Source organism: Parasteatoda tepidariorum, chromosome 6 (genome assembly GCF_043381705.1).
Source record: "Parasteatoda tepidariorum isolate YZ-2023 chromosome 6, CAS_Ptep_4.0, whole genome shotgun sequence".
Lineage (NCBI taxonomy): Eukaryota > Metazoa > Arthropoda > Arachnida > Araneae > Theridiidae > Parasteatoda > Parasteatoda tepidariorum.
The window spans coordinates 10,816,570-10,840,255 of NC_092209.1; the positions used below are offsets into that span (position 1 = coordinate 10,816,570).

The 23,686-nt window shown below is 30.6% G+C and overlaps 1 protein-coding gene across 1 annotated transcript in view; it reads left to right on the forward strand.

Annotated features, from left to right (window-relative positions):
- Nucleotides 1–4,217, forward strand: part of LOC122272297 (putative inorganic phosphate cotransporter) — a 23,593-nt gene extending 19,376 nt beyond the window's left edge. Inside the window, exon 6 of the mRNA XM_071181639.1 lies at nt 4,153–4,217. Within this exon, the coding sequence (XP_071037740.1) occupies nt 4,153–4,217 (65 nt within the window). The remainder of the gene's footprint in view (nt 1–4,152) is intronic.
- The last annotated feature ends 19,469 nt before the right edge of the window (nt 4,218–23,686 follow it).

Here is a 23,686-nt window from a genome sequence, read left to right on the forward strand (position 1 = left end):
AATATTTTAAATCATTCTTGAAAATTCCTGTATGTGAAAGTTCATTTGAATTCGCTACCTCGCTTTATATATTTCGTTTTGTGCTTTGTTCTGTTTTTTTTCTCCATGAAATATCCCATAATTTTTTTAATCAGTTTGTTTTAATTCTTTTGTCAGAGTGCTAAAAAAATACAAAAGAAAGCTCTGTGGCTAAATTGGTTACGTTAGCAAACCGAAATTCTTTTTTTACGAAGCTACTGGTTTCAAAAACCAGTATTTTTATTAATGGATTATAAATGCGATTTTAAAATAAATCAAATACATAAATAATCAAATAATTATATATTCAGCTTTATATATGATTGTAAAAATAAATCTATTTCTGCCGTTTTGACGGAATTTAGTTTTGCAACTAAAGCAGTTACATCTCTTGTGAAAATTCAAAAATTGGATACTACATGTTCTGGTATAAAAACAAAATAACATTAAATTGTAAAAAAGTTATGTATTTTATACATTGCTTTTTGTTTCCGTTTTTCTTATTAGAAAAAAAAAGTAAAATAGTACTTTTGAATATTTTTTTAGGTATAATTTTGAATTTGTATATCTAATTTAACATTGATTATGCATGAAATGTAGGTTATCACTGAAATGAACCTAAAACTACCACTTTTCTTTTTAAATAATAAATTATAATATTACTTATTAAATAAATGGAATGCCAAGCGCTACGTTATCTGGAATAGTTTTGATAAAGTCGTAGCAAACTATATATTAAAATTCCTTAAAAAATGATAGTTACGCCTACTTTTTAATAGAGTAACCAGAAAATATATGCGTTATCGTTGCATTTTATATAATGCTTAAGTTTTGATATTTAGTGGTGTGAAAATTACTTCAAAGGAAAAATACTGAACTATAAGTAACTTAAATTTCGCTACTCCTAGAAAATACTATTTTACAAAGCGGAGCTTGTTGGCATCTCAGTAAATATGATGGAAGTAATGCAGCTAAAACTAATTTATATGAAACATGTGACAGGGAAGCAACAAGNATCTTCAATTTGTTCCCTTTATTATGTATCAACTTGCGACTTATTTTTATGTATGACTCAGACTTGATTTTATCAATTATTGTTCATTCTGAGATTTAACTTAATGTTAACGCAGCACCTCCCTTCCCTTCCACCACATATTATCCAATTTAGATGAAAGAGCAGATATCCATACATGGATAGGTACTCTGAAAAAAGTTGATTAGTTAGTTAGTTAGACTCTTAAAATGTACATCACTCCTTAAAAAACTCAAAACATGCCAGAACAAAATCCTCAGGAGAATAACAAAAGCAAGATGGTTTATCAGAAATAAAAACATACATCGCGATCTCAACATAGATTCTTTAGATCATCACATTACAAAGCTAAATTTCAGATTTTTTGAAAAAACCTTAAATTGTGACACCGCAGGATACAACGAAATTTTTAGTTTTGAAAACTTAAGAGAAGACATAAACGTCAGGCCGATGGCAGCTTACTTTTGTAGTGACGTAATTTTATCTAAAATTCAAAATATTTAAATTCCTTTTACTTCAATTGCATTCCAATTACCAGAAAGAACCACCCTAAAGACGAATGGGAAAAAGGACGCTAATGGCCCCAGGCGCTCAGATAAATATTGATGATGATGATGGTGACTCTTAAAATGTTCGTAAAATTATTAACAATTCAGAAAATCTTTGGTTTTTAAAAGTCTACCATTTTATGAAATATATTGCTGAAAGCGTAGTAGTTGTGAGGCGTGAAATATACAAAATTTGAACTACTTAAGTTGTTAGGTAACTTATCGCCAAGGCAATAGAAATGCATAAAACAGATCATAATCCTAAACATTTCTCTTTGTATGTGTTTGAGTAGCCGCATTATTGGGGATCGGAAATGTTTTATGTTAACTTTTCAGTTTAATTTCATGTTAACTGTTTAGTTTCCAGGGTTTATTATTCCTAGATACATTCGTTTCGCAAAAATATTCACGTGTTTCAAAATTTTTATCTTAAATAATTATGGGATTTGACGCGAAAATAGAACACATTAAGTAAATAATATATACCTTACAAAACCTATCAATCAAACAAAACAAAAAAACACAAAAAAGGAAAGAAAGTGTAAAGAAAATAAAGAACAAAACAGAAAACGAAATCAATAAAGTGAGTATCGAATTCAGATGAACTTAAACAAGTAACGGAATCTTTTAAGAAGGATTTAAAATATTTAACTTACATTCCGAGGCATTAATCTTGCTTCGCTATTGTGATGATAATGTTAATTTTAATTTCTTTGGATTTGGGTCTTAAAAAAGAATAAAATATCTGTGTTTTTTTTCAATTTATACGATAGAAGAAATGATTTTAAATATAATATAAATAAACTAATATTACACGAAAATCTAATGCTTCTAAAAACATTTATTTAAATACCATTTTTAATCAAACGAATCGAATTCAAAAAATACGCAATAGTGTTTATTTGTCCAAAACACAAATGGACAAACTTCTTCAAAATTTGAGAGAAAACAATAGACACAGAACTAATGTAATTGAGTTCGATATAAAATCATAGAGTTAATTATATGCTATTATTAATAAATATACTTTGTTGTTAATTTATATTTTTATCATATGCAAATCCAATTCGGGCAAAACTGTGGCAAAAGAGGCTAAAAATCAGCGCAAAACTTTATTAAGTTAAATGCTAATTTTCCAAAATCATTAAAATTGTATAATTAAATAACAATCTTATTAATTATATACTTTTAATTATCCAGTATGATATTATTATCTTGCGAGCATCCTCTTTAAGGCCAATACAAGGTAACTAACATATCAAACACGCTTCAGTGCTGCTGCAAGAACAAGCTGTAAAAATTTTCTCTATATACGCTTCGAACTCAATTTGAGCTTATGTTTTCATATTTTGTAATTTGGCACTCTTATTACGAAAATATTTTAAATCATTCTTGAAAATTCCTGTATGTGAAAGTTCATTTGAATTCGCTACCTCGCTTTACATATTTCGTTTTGTGCTTTGTTCAGTTTTTTTTTCTCCGTAAAAATGTCCCATAATTTTTTTAATCAGTTTGTTTTAATTCTCTTGTCAGAATGCTAAAAAAATGCAAAAGAAAGCTCTGTGGCTAAATTGGTATTGTTAGCAAACCGAAATTCTTTTTTTACGAAGCTACTGGTTTCAAAAACCAGTATTTTTATTAATGGATTATAAATGCGATTTTAAAATAAATCAAATACATAAATAATCAAATAATTATATATTCAGCTTTATATATGATTGTAAAAATAAATCTATTTCTGCCGTTTTGACGGAATTTAGTTTTGCAACTAAAGCAGTTAAACATCTTTTGTGAAAATTCAAAAATGGGATACTACATGTTCTGGTATAAAAACAAAATAACATTAAATTGTAAAAAAGTTATGTATTTTATACATTGCTTTTTGTTTCCGTTCTTCTTATTAGAAAAAAAAAGTAAAATAGTACTTTTGAATATTTTTTTAGGTATAATTTTGAATTTGTATATCTAATTTAACATTGATTATGCATGAAATGTAGGTTATCACTGAAATAAACCTAAAGCTACCACTTTTCTTTTTAAATAATAAATTAAGATATTACTTAGTAAATGAATGCCAAGCGCACCGCTTTCCGGAATAATTTTAATAAAGTCGTAGCAATCAATATATTAAAGTTCCTTAAAAAATGATAGTTACGCCTACTTTTTAATAGAGTAACCAGAAAAAATATTCGTTACCGTTGCATTTTATATAATGCTTAAGTTTTGATATTTAGTGGTGTGAAAATTACTTCAAAGGAAAAATACTGAACTATAAGTAACTTAAATTTCGCTACTCCTAGAAAATACTATTTTACAAAGCGGAGCTTGTTGGCATCTCAGTAAATATGATGGAAGTAATGCAGCTAAAACTAATTTATATGAAACATGTGACAGGGAAGCAACAGGCTATAAAAATGCAAAAAGTGGTAAAAGAAAAACTCTATTCGTAATTATTATTTAAAATACTTCTAATTATTCAATTCTAACTACCACTATGCCGAACATGTAAAAAGATTTATATTTAAAATAAAACAATTAATACCATATCTTCAGATGAATTAGTTAGAGCCCCTGGCGGGGCTGATGCTAAGATAACCACCACATATGAGTGTGAATGAGTAATACTATATCTTTACAACGTATGTCCTTTATTGGATATTTCAAGATGAATGAGAAAAGGGTCATTTTGCCCTCAGATGTCCAGATAGTAAGAAATGATGTTGATTAGCTTAATTATACGCTGCCAAATTGAACCAAACATTGTTTGCCATAGCTCTTAAGTGCAATACTACAAACTTCAGAAACATTTTTCAGTACCAAGAATTTGAAGGTGACCATAATTCCTTTGAATTAGAGTGGAGCACTTTTTCAGCGATATGACATAATCAAGACATCAAATTTAAATATTAAATTCGCCCATTATTACACTCAGCCTTGAAGTCTAGGCGAAAGGAACAAAAATATCGACTCCAATATGAATCTTTTTTTTCTTCAATTTATCCACCTCACAGAGTATCATGTAAGCGATGCATGGGCAATAATTGTTTGGCGCTGGTACATAGCTCCATTTGATAAATGAAGTGAATTGATCGATTTAGTTTTAATTGCAATAACTTAATTTGCAATAATTGACATGCAATAATATTAACCATTGTGTCTTAGAGATATTTGGAATAAAATTTTAGCCTTGATGGATAATATGAAACTAAAACAATGATTGTTTTATTGGAATTCGGCAATTTAATTTTGTTTATATTTCTTACAGTTCACAATGGTAGATACTCAATTTGAGATCTGTTCATTATGGTTTTAGAAAACGATTCCATAAAAATTTATTTTTAAATAACTCAAAGCTACCACGATTTAACGCTTAAGCTTTTTTTCTAATAAAAGGGACAAGTTCAGCTGCAGACACCTTTGCTTTTTGACAGTCAAGTAAAATTATTTATTAGTATTCAAAAAGAAAAGTAGTAGTTACATATTCATTTAATGCAATTTTAATTTTAAGAATAAAAATTTGTTAAAACAATCAATCCATTTAGTTTCTGACATCTACAAAGATGTAATTACTTAATTCTATAACAGTTGTGTTAACCATATTGTAATAAAACTCGTTTGGTGGCTATAAGAACAATAATTATATTGCCATATGTAATAAGAACTTGTTTTATTACTTTTGAAAGGAAATTGTCTGAGTAACAGTAAAAAAATTAAAATTACATTAAAAATCATTAGAATACTGTCAAAATAGTTAATAGAAATACAAATAAATATAAGATACAAAATGGTTAAAAATATAAAAAAATAATTAGCAGCGTTAAAAACGTTAACGTAAATCTATTAGCAAAATCCTCAAATATATCTCACACAAAAATTTAAAAAAATGGAAAAAATTGAGATCTCTTTATTACGATCACTGGTTACCCATTGGTCAATTGATTTTTCTTTCTGGATTATTGACTCCGATAAACGCCACATTATTTCAAATCATGATGGATTGCAAAAACTGTCTCCATTGGATGTTTGTCGTTGGATTGATTTTCCAATCCTGCCAATACCCGTGTTTCGAGACGTCACTTTCCATCTTCTGTATTCATATTTATGTTCAAATCACCGTCAAGGCAGTAATTATAAGTTAATACTAAAAAGAATATAAAAAATATTTCAAATTATTATGATGTAAATACATTAAAAATGCCTGCTAGTGAAATTTTAAAAAAAACTCTAACCTTTGGGACCCTGTCAAACAGTTTGGGAGCTTCTTTATTTGTGAATTAGTATTGAAAACGACACAGTTTAAACTGTAGGTTAGAATTTCTGATTCTTGATTAAAACAATAAAAAATATAATTCAAATGATTAAATTCTCTTTTATTCACAACTGAGTAAGTATTTAAAGGATCTCTCTGATCCCATATCTTAAAAATAAATTCCCCAACTTAATGCATAACAAAATTAAAAGTGAAAAAAAGATTATCAAACATTAGTTTTCTCTATATATATATTTATACATATTATATACGAATAAGGCAATTTAATTGTGTTTACATTTTTTATTGCTTCTAATGGTAGATATTTAATTTTGAGCTCTGTTCATTTGATCGTCTTAAAACACACTCGTTCTATGTTACGATAACGTAAAAAAAAAAAAATTCAAAATAACTTAAAGCTATCACGATTCAACGCGTAAGCTTTTATTGTATTAGAGCAGGGATGGGTAAACTACGGCCCGCGGGTCAGCTATGGCCCGCCGGAAGGTATTGTCTGGCCCGCGGATAGAAGTTTAACTTGCCGATCCGTGGTGAATATAAACAAGATACATTATACATCCATTTTCTTGTCTACTATGTTTAAAGCTGTTACTACTACTATGTAATGCTGTTACTGCTACTATGTCTACTATGTTAACGCTGATGACCTTTTTACTTTCCCTATTTTTGTTCTACAAAATATAAATTGATGGAAATAGTACAACATGGAATACGGACAGCTTCAATATAAAATGTTGAAAGCAGAAGTTCTTTATAGAATAGCCGTAGATTGGCTCCAACGAGCGTTTGTCTTTCTCGAGGAGCACACATATGGAAACGAATATAGGTGAATTGTACTTATTCACATGTGGTAGACCGCCAAATTTTAAGCTCGAAGGAGCGGATTTTTTTGCCGGCGCGAGTTGTAATATTATTTATTGCGTATGGAAAGATTGCACACATATCATGTCATTGTAAAACCCAGAAAATCAGGGCTATGTTTGCTTCATCTTATATATTTGAACAAGTGTTTTCAACTATGAACCTTATAAAAAATCCTTTCAGAAGTAGACTAGCAGACAAGCATTTAGCCTCGTTTCTTAAAATAAGCACATCTCACTTCGAACCTCAATGTAAGGAACTTTTAAAAATGAAATCGCAATTTCATTAAATACTTAAATCAAAACTTGTATAAGTTTTTTTTTTTTTTTAGAAGTATTTACTCGGCCCACCAAACTATTTTTTCCTGATATCTTGCCCTCGACCAAAAAAGTTTGCCCATCCCTGAGAAAGTTAATTTTATAGCACCCAGCAAATTGTAATAGTAAGTACTATCGTTTATTAATATTCAAAAAGAAGAGTGGTAGTTACATATATTTATTTATTGCAATTGTAATTTTAAGACATGGTGAATTCGAAGAAAAAAGAGTTGTAAAAGCAATCACTCGACTTAGTTTTTGATGTCTACAAAGATAAATCTATAGATGATGTGTTAACCATATTGGATTAGAACTCGTTTGGAGGCTATAAGAATAAGAATTGTTTTAAGAATTATAAGAAGAATTATACTGTAATATGTAATAAGAACTTGTTTCTTTTTTCTTCTTTTTTTTTTGAACGAAATTGTAAGAATACCAAAAAAAATTAAAAGTCATTAGAATAGCGTCTAAATAGTTATCAGAAATACAAAAAAATATAAGGTGTAAAAATTGTTAAAAATAATTAGCAACGTTAAACATGTTAACATAAATCTATTAGCTAAATCCTCAAATAAAGCTCACCCAAAAATAAAAAAAAACCACGGACTCCACAGGCGATTAAAATGTAAAAAAAGGATAGAAACTCAATTAGTTTTTTTTTATTTATATCCTTTTTTTATTAGCCAACTGTGATTACCTCTAGCATTCACATTTCAAATTATTCATTATCAAAGCAAAAAATTCTTCTTAATCACTTTCAATAGTAAATTATGAAAAATATCTTCTATAAAATATCCTGCTATTCAAAAATTTTCAAATGCTCTGCCTACTCAAATTAAATAATTACACAAATAATCAGATAACTATATATTCAGATTTATGAATGATTGTAAAAATAAATCCATTTCTGCCTTTTTGACGGAATTTAGTTGTTCAACTGAAGCAGTTAAACATCTTTTGTGAAAACACAAAAATTTGATAATCAAGGAATCAAATTTAAATATATTAAATTTGTCCATTATTTCACACAGCCTTAAAAATTAAGCGAAAGGAACAAAAATATCGAATATGAAACTTCTTTTTCTGCAATTAATCCACCTCACAGACTATTATGAATGCGATGCATGGACAATAATTGTTTGGCTCTGGAACCTAGTTCCATTTGATAAGTGAAGTGAATTGATCGATTCATTATTAATTGTAAACTGAAAAATAAATGCTGACAAAAGTTTTGATTTTAATATAAATTTATCAATACTTTAAATTTAATTGGTCTCCACAGTTTGCATCCTTAGTCCTCTACAGCAACCCTGCATGTGCAACGTTTCCGAATTTATTTCGACCATGGAGCGCTAAATAATTGAAATTCTTCGTGCAAAATCCTATAAGTTATTTAGCAATAATAAACATATTAACACGTTTCATTTCCCGAATTTATATATTGAAATGATACAAGAAGTGGTATAATATATTATCAAAATTAATTGGTTTTTCTACTGTTAAGGCATTCAAAAAGTCTTTGATCGATCGAAAAGTACTTGTTCCTTAGAATTCTAGATCTAATCAGAAATAACTAAATCGGTGTGGTACCTGAGAATCTTTTAATTCACCCAGTTAAATGAAAATACTGAAAAAAGTTTCCCACCACAATGAATGTCTTTCAAAAAAGTAACTATCCTAAATATATGACGCTGAGCGTTAACCGGTTAACCCTTTGCCAAGTAGAAATATTTGGAACAAAATTTTAGCCTCGGTGGATAATGCGAAGCTAAGTCAATGACTGTATTTTTGGAATAAAGCGGTTTAATCGTGTTTATGTTTTATATTGTTTATAATGGTAGGCAGAGATGCCAACTGCTCCAGACACACCAAAATAATTAAAATAACGGTAAATAACTGCAAAGTAAACTTTGCAAATATTTGACTATTTTCTTGTTTTTTAAAAGGTATAGCACGACATAAGTATTATAAAGTGTTGAATTTTATAAGCCTACGAATTACTTAGAAATAGTGGTAGATAAAAATCTACTAAATTGAATTTATTAAACGAAGAATCACAATTAATAACCTATCACTTTAAAATATATATTTGCTGTCCGGAGCAAGTTGGCATTTCTGGGTAGGTACTAAAATTTGAGTTCTGTTCATTCAATAGTTTTAGATAACGATTCCTTCTGTGATAAAATAAGATAAACATTTATTCTTAAATGACATAAAGCTCCCACGATTTAACGTTGAAGCTTTTTTTCTAATAAATGTAGGATTTAGAAACGGATTTGGACTATTGATTGAAAGATAGCAAGTAATATTATTTATTAATATTAAAAAAGAAAACTGGTAGTTACAAATTCATTTAATGCAATTGTAATCTTAATACAAGGTGAATTCGAATAAAAAAAAGTTGTTAAAGCTATCAATCAATTTAGTTTTTGATATCTACAGATATGTAATTAATTAATTCTACAGCAGTTGTATTAACCTTATTGGATTAAATCTCAATTGGTGGCTATAAGAATAATTGTTATAAGAATTATAAGAAGAATTATATTGTAATAAGATTTTTTTATTATTTTTGAAAAGAAATAGTAAGACTACCAAAAAATTTAAAATTAGAATAGTGCCAAAATAAATACTAGAAATGCAATAAAATATTAGATATAAAAGTTTTTAAAAATATAAAAATAATTAGAAACGTTAAAAACGTTAACGTAAATTTATTAGTAAAATACATAAATAAAGCTCACGAAAAAAAAAAAAAAAAAAAANAAAAAAAAAAAAAAAAAAAAAAAAAAAAAAAAAAAAAAAAAACACGGACGCCGCAGGCGATTAAAATGTAAAAAAAAAGAAACTCAATTTGTTATCATTTATTTATTATCTTTTTTAATCAGCCAATTGTGATTACCTCTAGCATTCACGTTTCAAATTATTCATTATCAAAGCAAAAAAATTCCAAACACTTTCAATAGTAAATTATGAAAAATATCCTCTAAGAAATTCTGGGATGCAAATTCCTCCGCTTTCTGGAAAAGTATACAAAAAATTGGAAGCGAATTTATCGATAAGTTCCCCCTCCCACTCCTTAAAAAGTCACCACGAGAGAAGTTCAATAAAATTGGTCAACCATTACGGTCCGCTAACTATTAAGCTATTTGCAACAAATCTTTTTGAGTGGTAAAGATAGAAAAGAAAAATTTTAAATTTTTTTTATAATTTTGCCAATATTTTAAAAACATCATTTCGTAAGAGCTTCAGCTAAGTGGGCTAAGTAACTATTTATACGTAGTAGTGGGGAAAATACGTTCAGAAGAATAGGAATATACTACATTAATACATTATTGCATTAAATTTATCACTGGAATAAATATTTACAAAAAGCATAGAAAGTTGGCTGAGCTAATTCAAAGCAATTCGTTTTTTCAGTGGTGCCATCTATGGCCAAGAACATCACTTCAGTTGAACGCCGACTCCAGCAATTTTATAGTGCGGATCCATTCATTCTTCCTCAGATCGTAATTTTGACCTGAACGATCGATCTCCAATTCAGTACCCCCAGAGGTTTCGATTTGCTATAGGATCATGGAGAACTTATCGACCCGGCAGTTTCAACGTACACCAGTTACATTTACAACACGGAGATTCTTCCCAAGGTCGAGGTTGAACTTACGACCTCTAAGACATGAGCCCAGAGTCCTACCAACCAGGTTATCCCGGACTAGATGTTTTCCTTCGACTGCTTAATTGATTTCTTAATGCTGGAGGAAGTGTGCGGACTCATAACAGTACCGGTTTCATGGTTATATCCTAAGTTGTTTGTTAGTTGCGTAGAAATAGAAAAGGAATTACTATCCTACATTTGAGGCTATTGAAAAATATTTTTTGTGNCTCAACATAGATTCTTTAGATCATCACATTACAAAGCTAAATTTCAGATTTTTTGAAAAAACCTTAAATTGTGACACCGCAGGATACAACGAAATTTTTAGTTTTGAAAACTTAAGAGAAGACATAAACGTCAGGCCGATGGCAGCTTACTTTTGTAGTGACGTAATTTTATCTAAAATTCAAAATATTTAAATTCCTTTTACTTCAATTGCATTCCAATTACCAGAAAGAACCACCCTAAAGACGAATGGGAAAAAGGACGCTAATGGCCCCAGGCGCTCAGATAAATATTGATGATGATGATGGTGACTCTTAAAATGTTCGTAAAATTATTAACAATTCAGAAAATCTTTGGTTTTTAAAAGTCTACCATTTTATGAAATATATTGCTGAAAGCGTAGTAGTTGTGAGGCGTGAAATATACAAAATTTGAACTACTTAAGTTGTTAGGTAACTTATCGCCAAGGCAATAGAAATGCATAAAACAGATCATAATCCTAAACATTTCTCTTTGTATGTGTTTGAGTGGCCGCATTATAGGGGATCGGAAATGTTTTATGTTAACTTTTCAGTTTAATTTCATGTTAACTGTTTAGTTTCCAGGGTATATTATTCCTGGATACATTCGTTTCGCAAAAATATTCACGTGTTTCAAAATTTTTATCTTAAATAATTATGGGATTTGAAACGAAAATAGAACACATTAAGTAAATATTATATACCTTACAAAACCTATCAATCAAACAAAACAAAAAAACACAAAAAAAGGAAAGAAAGTGCAAAGAAAATAAAGAACAAAACAGAAAACGAAATCAATAAAGTGAGTATCGAATTCAGATGAACTTAAACAAGTAACGGAATCTTTTAAGAAGGATTTAAAATATTTAACTTACATTCCGCGGCATTAATCTTGCTTCGCTATCGTTATGATAATGTTAATTTTAATTTCTTTGGATTTGGGTCTTAAAAAAGAATAAAATATCTGTGTTTTTTTCCAATTTATACGATAAAAGAAATGATTTTAAATATAATATAAATAAACTAATATTACACGAAAATCTAATGCTTCTAAAAACATTTATTTAAATACCATTTTTAATCAAATGAATCGAATTAAAAAAATACGTAGTAGTATTTATTTGTCCAAAACACAAATGGACAAACTTCTTCAAAATTTGAGAGAAAACAATAAACACAGAACTAATGTAATTGAGTTCGATATAAAATCAAAGAGTTAATTATATGCTATTATTAATAAATATACTAAAAACTTTGTTGTTAATTTATATTTTTATCTTGTGCAAATCCAATTCGGGCAAAACTGTGGCAAAAAAGGCTTAAAATCAGCGCAAAACTTTTTTAAGGTAAATGTTAATTTTCTAAAATAATTAAAATTGTATAATTTAATCACAATCTTATTAATTATAAACTTTTAACTATCCAGTATGATATTATTATCTTGCGCGCATCCACTTTAAGGCCAATCCAAGGTAACTAACATATTAAACACGCTTCAGTGCTGCTGCAAGAACAAGCTGTAAAAATTTCCTCTATTTACGCTTCGAACTCAATTTGAGCTTCTGTTTTCATATTTTGTAATTTGGCACTCTGATTACGAAAATATTTTAAATCATTCTTGAAAATTCCTGTATGTGTAAGTTCATTCAAATTCGCTACCTCGCTTTATATATTTCGTTTTGTGCTTTGTTCTGTTTTTTTTCTCCATGAAATATCCCATAATTTTTTTAATCAGTTTGTTTTAATTCTTTTGTCAGAATGCTAAAAAATACAAAAGAAAGCTCTGTGGCTAAATTGGTTATGTTAGCAAACCGAAATTCTTTTTTTACGAAGCTACTGGTTTCAAAAACCAGTATTTTTATTAATAGATTATAAATGCGATTTTAAAATAAATCAAATACATAAATAATCAAATAATTATACAGGGTGCCTCAGTTAAGCGTTTCAGAACTTCTAAGAGGGGTAGGGGGCATCCAGACGACTCAAAATTATATAGAAATGTGGGGTTGGAAATGCTTTCCTGATGCGGTGACGTACACAGAAGCACCATAAAGAAAAGAGACCTAAGTGAAAAATCGTCTTAATAACACATTGAAAAAATTATATGGCCTCCTCGGTCACCCGACCTATCATGTCTTGATTTCTGGGGTCATATGAAAACACTGGTTTATGACACCCCTGTTGACAATGCTGAGAAGCTGGTTGCAAGAATCGTAGTAGCTGCCGGAGAAATTCAAGATATGCCTGGAGTATTGCAGAATGTTCGGATGTCCATGCACCCGAGATGTGAGGTGTGCATTGTAGCCGGTGGCAGAAACTTCGAACACTTAGTTTGACCCATGTGCCTTATGCTTTTTTCAATGTATTATTAAAACGATTTTTCACTTACGGTCTCTTTTCTTTATGGTGCTTCTGTGTACGTCACCGCTTCAGGAAAGCATTCCGACCCCACATTGCTATATGATTTCGAAACGTCAGGATGCCCCCTACACCTCTTAGAAGTTCTGAAACGCTTAGCTGAGACACCCTGTATATTCAGCTTTATATATGATTGTAAAAATAAATCTATTTCTGCCGTTTTGACAGAATTTAGTTTTGCAACTAAAGCTGTTAAACATCTTTTGTGAAAATGCAAAAATTGGATACTACATGTTCTGGTATAAAAACAAAATAACATTAAATTGTAAAAAAAATATGTATTTTATACATTGCTTTTCGTTTCCGTTCTTCCTATTAGAAAAAAAAAAGTAAAATAGTACTTTTGAATATTTTTTAGGTATAATTTTGAATTTGTATTTCTAATTTAACATTGATTATGCATGAAATGTAGGTTATCACTGAAATAAACCTAAAACTACCACTTTTATTTTTAAATAATCAATTAAACTGTTACTTATTAAATATGATGGAGGTAATACAGCTAAAACTAATTTATACTAAACATGTGGCAGGGAAGCAACAGGCGATGAAAATGCAAAAAGTGGTAAAGGAAAAAACTAAATTCGTAATTATTATTTAAAATATTTCTGATTATTCAATTCCAACTACCACTATGCTGAACATGTAAAATGATTTATATTTAAAGTAAAACAATCACTACAACATCATTTATAAAAGCAACTCCATTGCTAGCTTACCTCATTGCTCAACCAAAACTGTTCAAAAATTCCAGATGAATGGGATAGGGGCCGCTTCGCGGCCCAGGTGCCCAGTAATATCTAAACACTAGGACTATGACTACAACATCATTCGTCATGGCCAAAATCAAAAAATTTCGTACTTTAAGCTTGCGTTGTCCTAAAGAGTCATCTTTTCGACTCGTCATCAACTTCATCGTCAAGCCTTCATGCCATGCGTCAGTCTTTACTTGGAGCATTTATAGCACGTGAGTAGCTTTGTTCTTATTTTTTCACCCAAGTTCTTGATCATCAACCAATTTGTCTCGCCGTCATCTGGAGCTCTGCGACTATGTCAACCCAACGATGTGCCCGTGGTGGTGGAAAGCGGAGGATGGAAAGGTCCATGCGGCAACCCCCACAGCTCCGGGATCCCTCATTGTGCCATTACAGTACACAAGAAATCGATCAGCGAATTGCTACTCGTGCTACTCTTCTTAAACTAGTGAAGGAGAATAATGTCTTTAACCCGGAGGCACTCACTTCTTACGAGCAGGAACTCATCGACTTAGAGCAAGCAAGGAGTCTACGGTGTCCTGTGGAACCTGAATCGACCACGCCCATGGAAGCGGAAAAGTCGAATCCGCCTGAAAAGACGACGAAACCCACAGAAACTGTTTCTTCCTGCGAGTCTCAACTAGAAATTACCCAAATCGAGCCATCTACTGAGATAAGTGTGGAAAAGGAGCCTCTTCCTAAAGTTTCCTCCCCCGAAAGACCGAAGAAGAGAATAAAGAAAAGCCGAAATGCCAGCGGAAGCCAGGAGACCATTTCTCCCCATCTTGAGTCAACACCTGAAATCATTTCATCCAAACCAGAATTGACGGAGCCTTCTACATCGACCAAGAACAATTACCTCCCGAGAAACTTAAATTTCTCGAGCGAGGTCTTACAGTAGAGATCGAAACGACGACGACGATCTGGGTTTGTTAAGGTGCCTGCCCGCGTTAACTGGCACCTGACCTCTTAATCTGAAATTGTGCTCTAGGGTGACTGGTACTAATGGCTTTGAAGAAAGATAAGTGAAGGAGTTCAAGGCAGTTGGGGCTCACATCCGAATGGAAGATCTTCGGATAGATATAGAGAACAATGCTCGACGACCAATCAAGATAGAGCAACTAAGAAAGAGGCATGACAACGGATACAAGCTCCTCCCCCTTTTTCTGGTGATACTCCATGACTTTCCAGAACATCGGGACTTTATTTTCACAAAGAATCTGTTGTCCTTTCCAGTCCAAATCGAGAAATTTAACGGTGGGCGTTACGCCATCCAATGCTACAAGTGCCAGAAATTTGGACATACACAGAAAGCATGCTCAAGTGATCCAGCCTGCATGAAATGTGCAGGAACACATTTTACCTACCAGTGCGTGAAGCCTCTCTTCCTTCCGGCAAAATGCATCAATTGTCAAGGCGATCACCCGGCCTGTTTTACGGCTATAGTGCTCGTCCGAGGCGAAATCATCGCACCTTCACGCGTAGACCACAAGATGCCCCCAGCGGTGCAGTGAAGTTCCTAAGGATCATCAAAGAACTTCAGGAACTTTTGAAAGACGATAAAATCATCTCATTACTCATCTCCCTGCTCCCAGCCCTAAAGACGTAGATGAGGAGCCTCACCATCAAGTCTGCTACATCTTTCATGATGCCTTTCGTTATTTTATCGCATTTCAGGTTCTTTTCCGAACCACCAATACAACTTCCTTTAATATGTCCCTTTGGGATATTTCATGATGAATGGGATAAGGGCCATTTAGGCCTCAGATGCCCACTTCTAAAACAACGAACAAACGAACTACAACAGCATTTCAACCTTTATTGGATATTACAAGATGAATGGGAAAAGGGCCATTTTGCCCTCAGCTGCTCAGTTATTAAGAAATGATGTTGATTAGATTAATTATTCGTCACCAAATGAAGCCGAACATTGTTTGCCATAGCTGTTAAGTGCAATACTACAAACTTCAGAAACATTTTTCAGTACCAAGAATTTGAAATTGATCATAATTCCTTTGATTTAGAGCACTTTTTCAGCGATATGACATAATCGAGACATCAAATTTAAATATTAAATTCGCCCATTATTACACTCAGCCTTGAAGTCTGGGCGAAAGGAACGAAAATATCGACTCCAATATGAAACTTTTCTTTTTCTTCAATTTATCCACCTCACAGACTGTTATGAAAGTGATGCATGGGCAATAATTGTTTGGCGCTGGTACATAGCTCCATTTGATAAATGAAGTGAATTGATCGATTTAGTTTTAATTGCAATAACTTAATTTGCAATAATTGACATGCAATAATATTAACCATTGTGTGTTAGAAATATTTGGAATAAAATTTTAGCCTTGATGGATAATATGAAACTAAAACAATGATAGTATTATTGGAATTCGGCAATTTGATTTTGTTTATATTTCTTATTGTTCATAATGGTAGATACTCAATTTGAGATCTGTTCATTATGGTTTTAGAAAGCGATTCCATAAAAATTTATTTTTAAATAACTCAAAGCTACCACGATTTAACGCTTAAGCTTTTTTTCTAATAAAAGGGACAAGTTCAGCTGCAGACATCTCTGCCTTTTGACAGTCAAGTAAAATTATTTATTAGTATTCAAAAAGAAAAGTGGTAGTTACATATTCATTTAATGCAATTTTAATTTTAAGAATAAAAATTTGTTAAAACAATCAATCCATTTAGTTTCTGACATCTACAAAGATGTAATTAATTAATTCTATAACAGTTGTGTTAACCATATTGTAATAAAACTCGTTTGGTGGCCATAAGAACAAGAATTGTTACAAGAATTATATTGCAATATGTAATAAGAACTTGTTTTATTATTTTTGAAAGGAAATTGTCAGAGTAACAGAAAAAATATTAAAATTACATTAAAAATCATTAGAATACTGTCAAAATAGTTAATAGAAATACAAATAAATATAAGATACAAAATGGTTAAAAATATAAAAAAATAATTAGCAGCGTTAAAAACGTTAACGTTAATCTATTAGCAAAATCCTCAAATATAGCTCACGCAAAAATTTAAAAAATTGTGATCGCTTTATTACGATCACCGGTCACCCATTGGTCAACCGATTTTTCTTTCTGGATTGACTCCGATAAACGCTACAACTTTTCAAATCATGGGTTGCAAAAACTGTCTCAATTGATGTTTGTCGTCGGAATGGTTTTCATATCCTGCCAATACCCGTGTTTCGAGACGTCACTTTCCATCTTCTGTATTCATATTTATATTCAATTCACCTTCTAGGCAGTAATTATAAGTTAATAATAAAAAGAATACAAAAATAATTCAAATTATTATGATGTAAATACATTAAAAATGCCTGCTAGTAAAATTAAAAAAAAAACTCTAACCTTTGGGACCCTGTCAAACAGTTTGGGAGCCTCTTTATTTGTGAATTAGTATTGAAAACGACACAGTTTAAACTGTAGGTTAGAATTTCTGATTCTTGATTAAAAAAATAAAAAATATAATTCAAATTATTAAATTCTCTTTTATTCAAAACTGAGTAAGTATTTAAAGGATCTCTCTGATCCCATATCTCAAAAATAAATTCCCCAACTTAATGCATAACAAAATTAAAAGTGAAAAAAAGATTATCAAACATTAGTTTTCTCTCTATATATATGTATACATATTATATACGAATAAGGCAATTTAATTGTGTTTACATTTTTTATTGCTTCTAATGGTAGATACTTAATTTTGAGCTCTGTTCATTTAATCGTCTTAAAACACGATTCGTTCTATGTTACGATAACGAAAAAATTTATTTTTTAAATAACTTAAAGCTATCACGATTTAACGTGTAAGCTTTTATTGTATTAGAGCAGGGATGAGTAAACTACGGCCCGCGGGCTAGCTATGGCCCGCCGGAAGGTTTTGTCTGGCCCGCGGATAGAATTTTAACTTGCCGATCCGTGGTGAATATAAACAAGATACATTATACATCCATTTTCTTGTCTACTATGTTTAAAGCTACTGATGACCTTTTTACTTTCCCTATTTTTGTTCTACAAAATATAAATTGATGGAAATAGTACAACATGGAATACGGACAGCTTCAATATAAAATGTTGAAAGCAGAAGTTCTTTATAGAATAGCCGCAGATTGGCTCCAACGAGCGTTTGTCTTTCTAGAGGAGCACACATATGGAAACTAATATAGGTGAATTGTACTTATTCACATGTGGTAGACCGCCAAATTTTAAGCTCGAAGGAGCGGATTTTTCTGCCGGAGCGTGTTGTAACATTATTTATTGCGTATGGAAAGATTGCACACATATCATGTCATTGTGAAACCCAGAAAATCAGGGCTATGTTTGCTTCATCTTATATATTTGAACAAGTGTTTTCAACTATGAACCTTATAAAAAAATCCTTTCAGAAGTAGACTAACAGACAAGCATTTAGCCTCGTTTCTTAAAATAAGCACATCTCACTTCGAACCTCAATATAAGGAACTTTTAAAAATGAAATCGCAATTTCATTAAATATTTAAATCAAAACTTGTATACGTTTTTTTTTTTAGAAGTATCTACTCGGCCCACCAAACTAATTCCCCCCCGATATTTTGCCCTCGACCAAAAAAGTTTGCCCATCCCTAAGAGAGTGAATTTTATGGCACACAGCGAATTGTAATAGCAAGTACTATGATTTATTAATATTCAAAAAGAAGAGTGGTAGTTACATATTTATTTATTGCAATTGTAATTTTAAGACATGGTGAATTCGAAGAAAAAAGAGTTGTAAAAGCATCAATCGACTTAGTTTTTGAAGTCTACAAGGATAATTCTATAACAGTTGTGTTAACCATATTGGATTAGAACTCGTTTGGAGGCTATAAGAATTGTTTTAAGAATTATAAGAAGAATTATACTGTAATATGTAATAAGAACTTGTTTCTTTTTTTTTTTTTTGAAAGAAATTGTCAGACTACCAAAAAAATTAAAATTTCATTAAAAGTCATTAGAATAGCTTCTCAATAGTTATCAGAAATACAAAAAAATATAAAGTATAAAAATTGTTAAAAATAATTAGCAACGTTAAACATGTTAACATAAATCTATTAGCTAAATCATCAAATAAAGCTCACCCAAAAATAAAAAAAACCACGCACTCTACAGGCGATTAAAATGTAAAAAAAGGATAGAAACTCAATTAGTTTTTATTTATTTATATCCTTTTTTTATTAGCCAACTGTGATAACCTCTAGCATTCACTTTCAAATTATTCATTATCAAAACAAAAAATTCTTCTCAAACACTTTCAATAGTAAATTATGAAAAATATCTTCTATAAAATATCCTGCTATTCAAAAATTTCCAAATGCTCTGCCTACTCAAATTAATTAATTACACAAATAATCAGATAACTATATATTCAGATTTATGATTGATTGTAAAAATAAATCCATTTCTGCCGTTTTGACGGAATTTAGTTCTTCAACTGAAGCAGTTAAACATCTTTTGCGAAAACACAAAAATTTGATAATCAAGGAATCAAATTTAAATATATTAATTTTGTCCATTATTTCACTCAGCCATGAAAACCAAGCGAAAAGAACAAAAATATCGAATATAAAACTTCTTTTTCTGCAATTTATCCACCTCACAGACTATTATGAATGCGATGCATGGACAATAATTGCTTGGCTCTGGAACCTAGTTCCATTTGATAAGTGAAGTGAATTGATCGATTCATTTTTAATTGTAAACTGAAAAATAAATGCTGACAAAAGTTTTGATTTTAATTTAAATTAATCAATATTTTGAATTTAATAGGTCTCCACAGTTTGCATTTTTAGTCCTCTGCAGCAACCCTGCATGTGCAACTTTTCCGAATTTATTTCGACCATGGAGCGCTAAATAATGGACACTCTTCGTGTAAAATCCTGTAAGTTATTTAGCAATAATAAACATATTAACCCGCTTTGTCCCGACTTTATATATTGAAATGATACAAAGAGTGGTTTTATGGAAAAAGGGGTATAATATATAATCGAAATTAATTGGTTTTTCTACTGTAACAGTCTTGAGCATTCAAAAAGTCTTTGATAGATCAAAAAGTACTTTCTTCTTATAATTCAAGATCTAATCAGAAATAACTAAATCATTGTGGTATCTGGGAATCTTTTAATTCACCCAGATAAATGAAAATACTGAAAAAACTTTCCCACCACAATGAATGTTTTTGAAAAAAGGAACTGTCCTAAATATATGACGCTGGGCGTTAACCGGTTAACCCTTTGCCAAGTAGAAATATTTGGAACAAAATTTTAGCCTTGATGGATAATGTGAAGCTAAGTCAATGATTGCATTTACATTTTGTATTGTTTATGATGTTAGGTACTCAAATTTGAGTTCCGTTCATTCAATGGTTTTAGATAATGATTCCTTCTATGCTAAAATAAGATAAACATTTATTCTTAAATGACATAAAGCTCCCACGATTTAACGTTGAAGCTTTTTTTCTAATAAAAGTGAAATTTCGAAACAGATTTGAAGGATTGATTGGAAGATAGCAAGTAATATTATTTATTAATATTAAAAAAGAAAACTGGTAGTTACAAATTCATTTAATGCAATTGTAATTTTAATACAAGGTGAATTCGAATAAAAAAAAAAGTTGTTAAAGCTAGTTAGTTTTTGATACCTACAGAGATGTAATTGATTAATTCTATAGCAGTTGTATTAACCTTATTGGTTTAAATCTCAATTGGTGGCTATAAGAATAATTGTTATAAGAATTATAAGAAGAATTATATTGTAATATCATACCTGCCAATTTTTAACCCTTTCCATTATAATTTTTCCCAGTGGTATTAAAATGGAATTAAAACTTCAATTTTAAGCAAACAAATACGTTGTATTTGAGAAAACTTAAGTTGACAACCATGATAGTAACGCATATTGAAATATGTGCTTAATTTTTTGTAAGAATAGTGATCATCAAAATCATTTAAAAATTAAATTTATAAAAGAAAAAAAATAGTATATATTTACTACCACTTTAAATATGAAAATAGAATCATCCAGGTATGTAATATGTGATAAGATTTTTTTTTTATTATTTTTAAAAAGAAATAGTAAGACTACCAAAAAATTTAAAATTAGAATAGTGCCAAAATAAATACTAGAAATGCAATAAAATATTAGATATAAAAGTTTTTAAAAATATAAAAATAATTAGAAATGTTAAAAACGTTAACGTAAATTTATTAGCAAAATACATAAATAAAGCTCACGAAAAAAAAAAATACGGACGCCGCAGGCGATTAAAATGTGAAAAAAAAAGAAACTCAATTTGTTATCATTTATTTATTATCTTTTTTAATCAGCCAATTGTGATTACCTCTAGCATTCACGTTTCAAATTATTCATTATCAAAGCAAAAAAATTCCAAACACTTTCAATAGTAAATTATGAAAAATATCCTCTAAGAAATTCTGGGATGCAAATTCCTCCGCTTTCTGGAAAAGTATACAAAAAATTGGAAGCGAATTTATCGATAAGTTCCCCCTCCCACTCCTTAAAAAGTCACCACGAGAGAAGTTCAATAAAATTGGTCAACCATTACGGTCCGCTAACTATTAAGCTATTTGCAACAAATCTTTTTGAGTGGTAAAGATAGAAAAGAAAAATTTTAAATTTTTTTTATAATTTTGCCAATATTTTAAAAACATCATTTCGTAAGAGCTTCAGCTAAGTGGGCTAAGTAACTATTTATACGTAGTAGTGGGGAAAATACGTTCAGAAGAATAGGAATATACTACATTAATACATTATTGCATTAAATTTATCACTGGAATAAATATTTACAAAAAGCATAGAAAGTTGGCTGAGCTAATTCAAAGCAATTCGTTTTTTCAGTGGCGCCATCTATGGCCAAGAACATCACTTCAGTTGAACGCCGACTCCAGCAATTTTATAGTGCGGATCCATTCATTCTTCCTCAGTTCGTAATTTTGACCTGAACGATCGATCTCCAATTCAGTTCCCCCAGAGGTTTCGATTTGCTATAGGATCATGGAGAACGTAGTGACCCTGCAGTTTCAATGCACACCCGTTACATTTACAACACGGAGAATCTTCCCAAGTTCGGGGTTAAACTTACGACCTCTAAAACATGAGCCCTGAGTCCTACCAACCAGGTTATCCCGGACTAGATGTTTTCCTTCGACTGCTTAATTGATTTCTTAATGCTGGAGGAAGTGTGCGGACTCATAACAGTACCGGTTTCATGGTTATATCCTAAGTTGTTTGTTAGTTGCGTAGAAATAGAAAAGGAATTACTATCCTACATTTGAGGCTATTGAAAAATATTTTTTGTGGTATTGAATTCAAACAAACTTTTAAAAAAATGACTAGATTTTTATTGAAACTTATGAACATTAGACTTGACATGCCTTACATTTCAAATACCTGTTCAAACCAGTTTCATAAAGGGGTGAATGGGATAATTTTTTTTAATTCTAAGTCATAAAAATATTAAAAAATTGCATCGAAAAGTAAATTTTGCGTTACATTCATAGGAGTATTCAATCTTACCTAATAGGCAGAGACAGCCTGATTGGCAGGGCGCTGGACTCACCATCGTGAGAACGGGAGATATAATCCTGCCGGTTGAAGACTCCCCATGTTACATTTACGAGATTATTGTCCCATATTGCCATAACAAATTATGCCTTTGGGGGAACTGAATTGGAGATTGATTGTTCTCTGTTTCGGGTCAAAATTACGATCTGTGGACGAATAAATGGATATATAAATGAGTCCGCCATATATAAATGGGAGTAATGTATGGGTGTGGCAGAAGATGAATTCTTGTCCATAGATGGCGCCACTGGAAAACAAGAACAATCGCGGTGCTAGCTTTAATGGTTTACGACAACAACATCATCCTAAATTCTAGTGATGAGACTATAAGTCTGTTACTAGTCGTGTGCCGAAAGCTGCAGCTTTTTCTTTTTTCAAAATAATATTCTTATTTTTTATTTATTTATTATTTTTTTTTTTAACCATTCGCAAAATGGAACTTGGTTTGAATTTCATGGCGTCGCCTCTCTTTTCAGCTGTAATAATCAAGAGCAATAGCAAGTGCGCATGCGTTGCTATGACGACCGCTGCAGATAATTTTTTTAGAATTCTTTTTTCACTTTTAATTTTGTTTTACATTAAGTTTGTGAGTTTACTTTTGAGATATGGGATCAGAGAGATCCCATAAATACTTCTTGAGTTGTGAATAAAAGAGGATTTCATCATTTGAACAATATTTTTGTTTTTTATTGCTTTAATTAAGAATCAGAAATTCTTACCTACAGCTCAGACTGGATCGTTATTAATACTAATTCAGGTGAATATCGCAAATTAAGAGGGTCCCAAACTGATTAACATGGTCCCAAAGGTTAGAGTTTTCATTTTACCCAGAAGGCATTTTTATAAGGCACAGTATATTTACATAATAAAAATTCGAAATATTTTTATATTGGTTTATTTTTAATTTACAATTACTGTCTTGAAGGTCAATT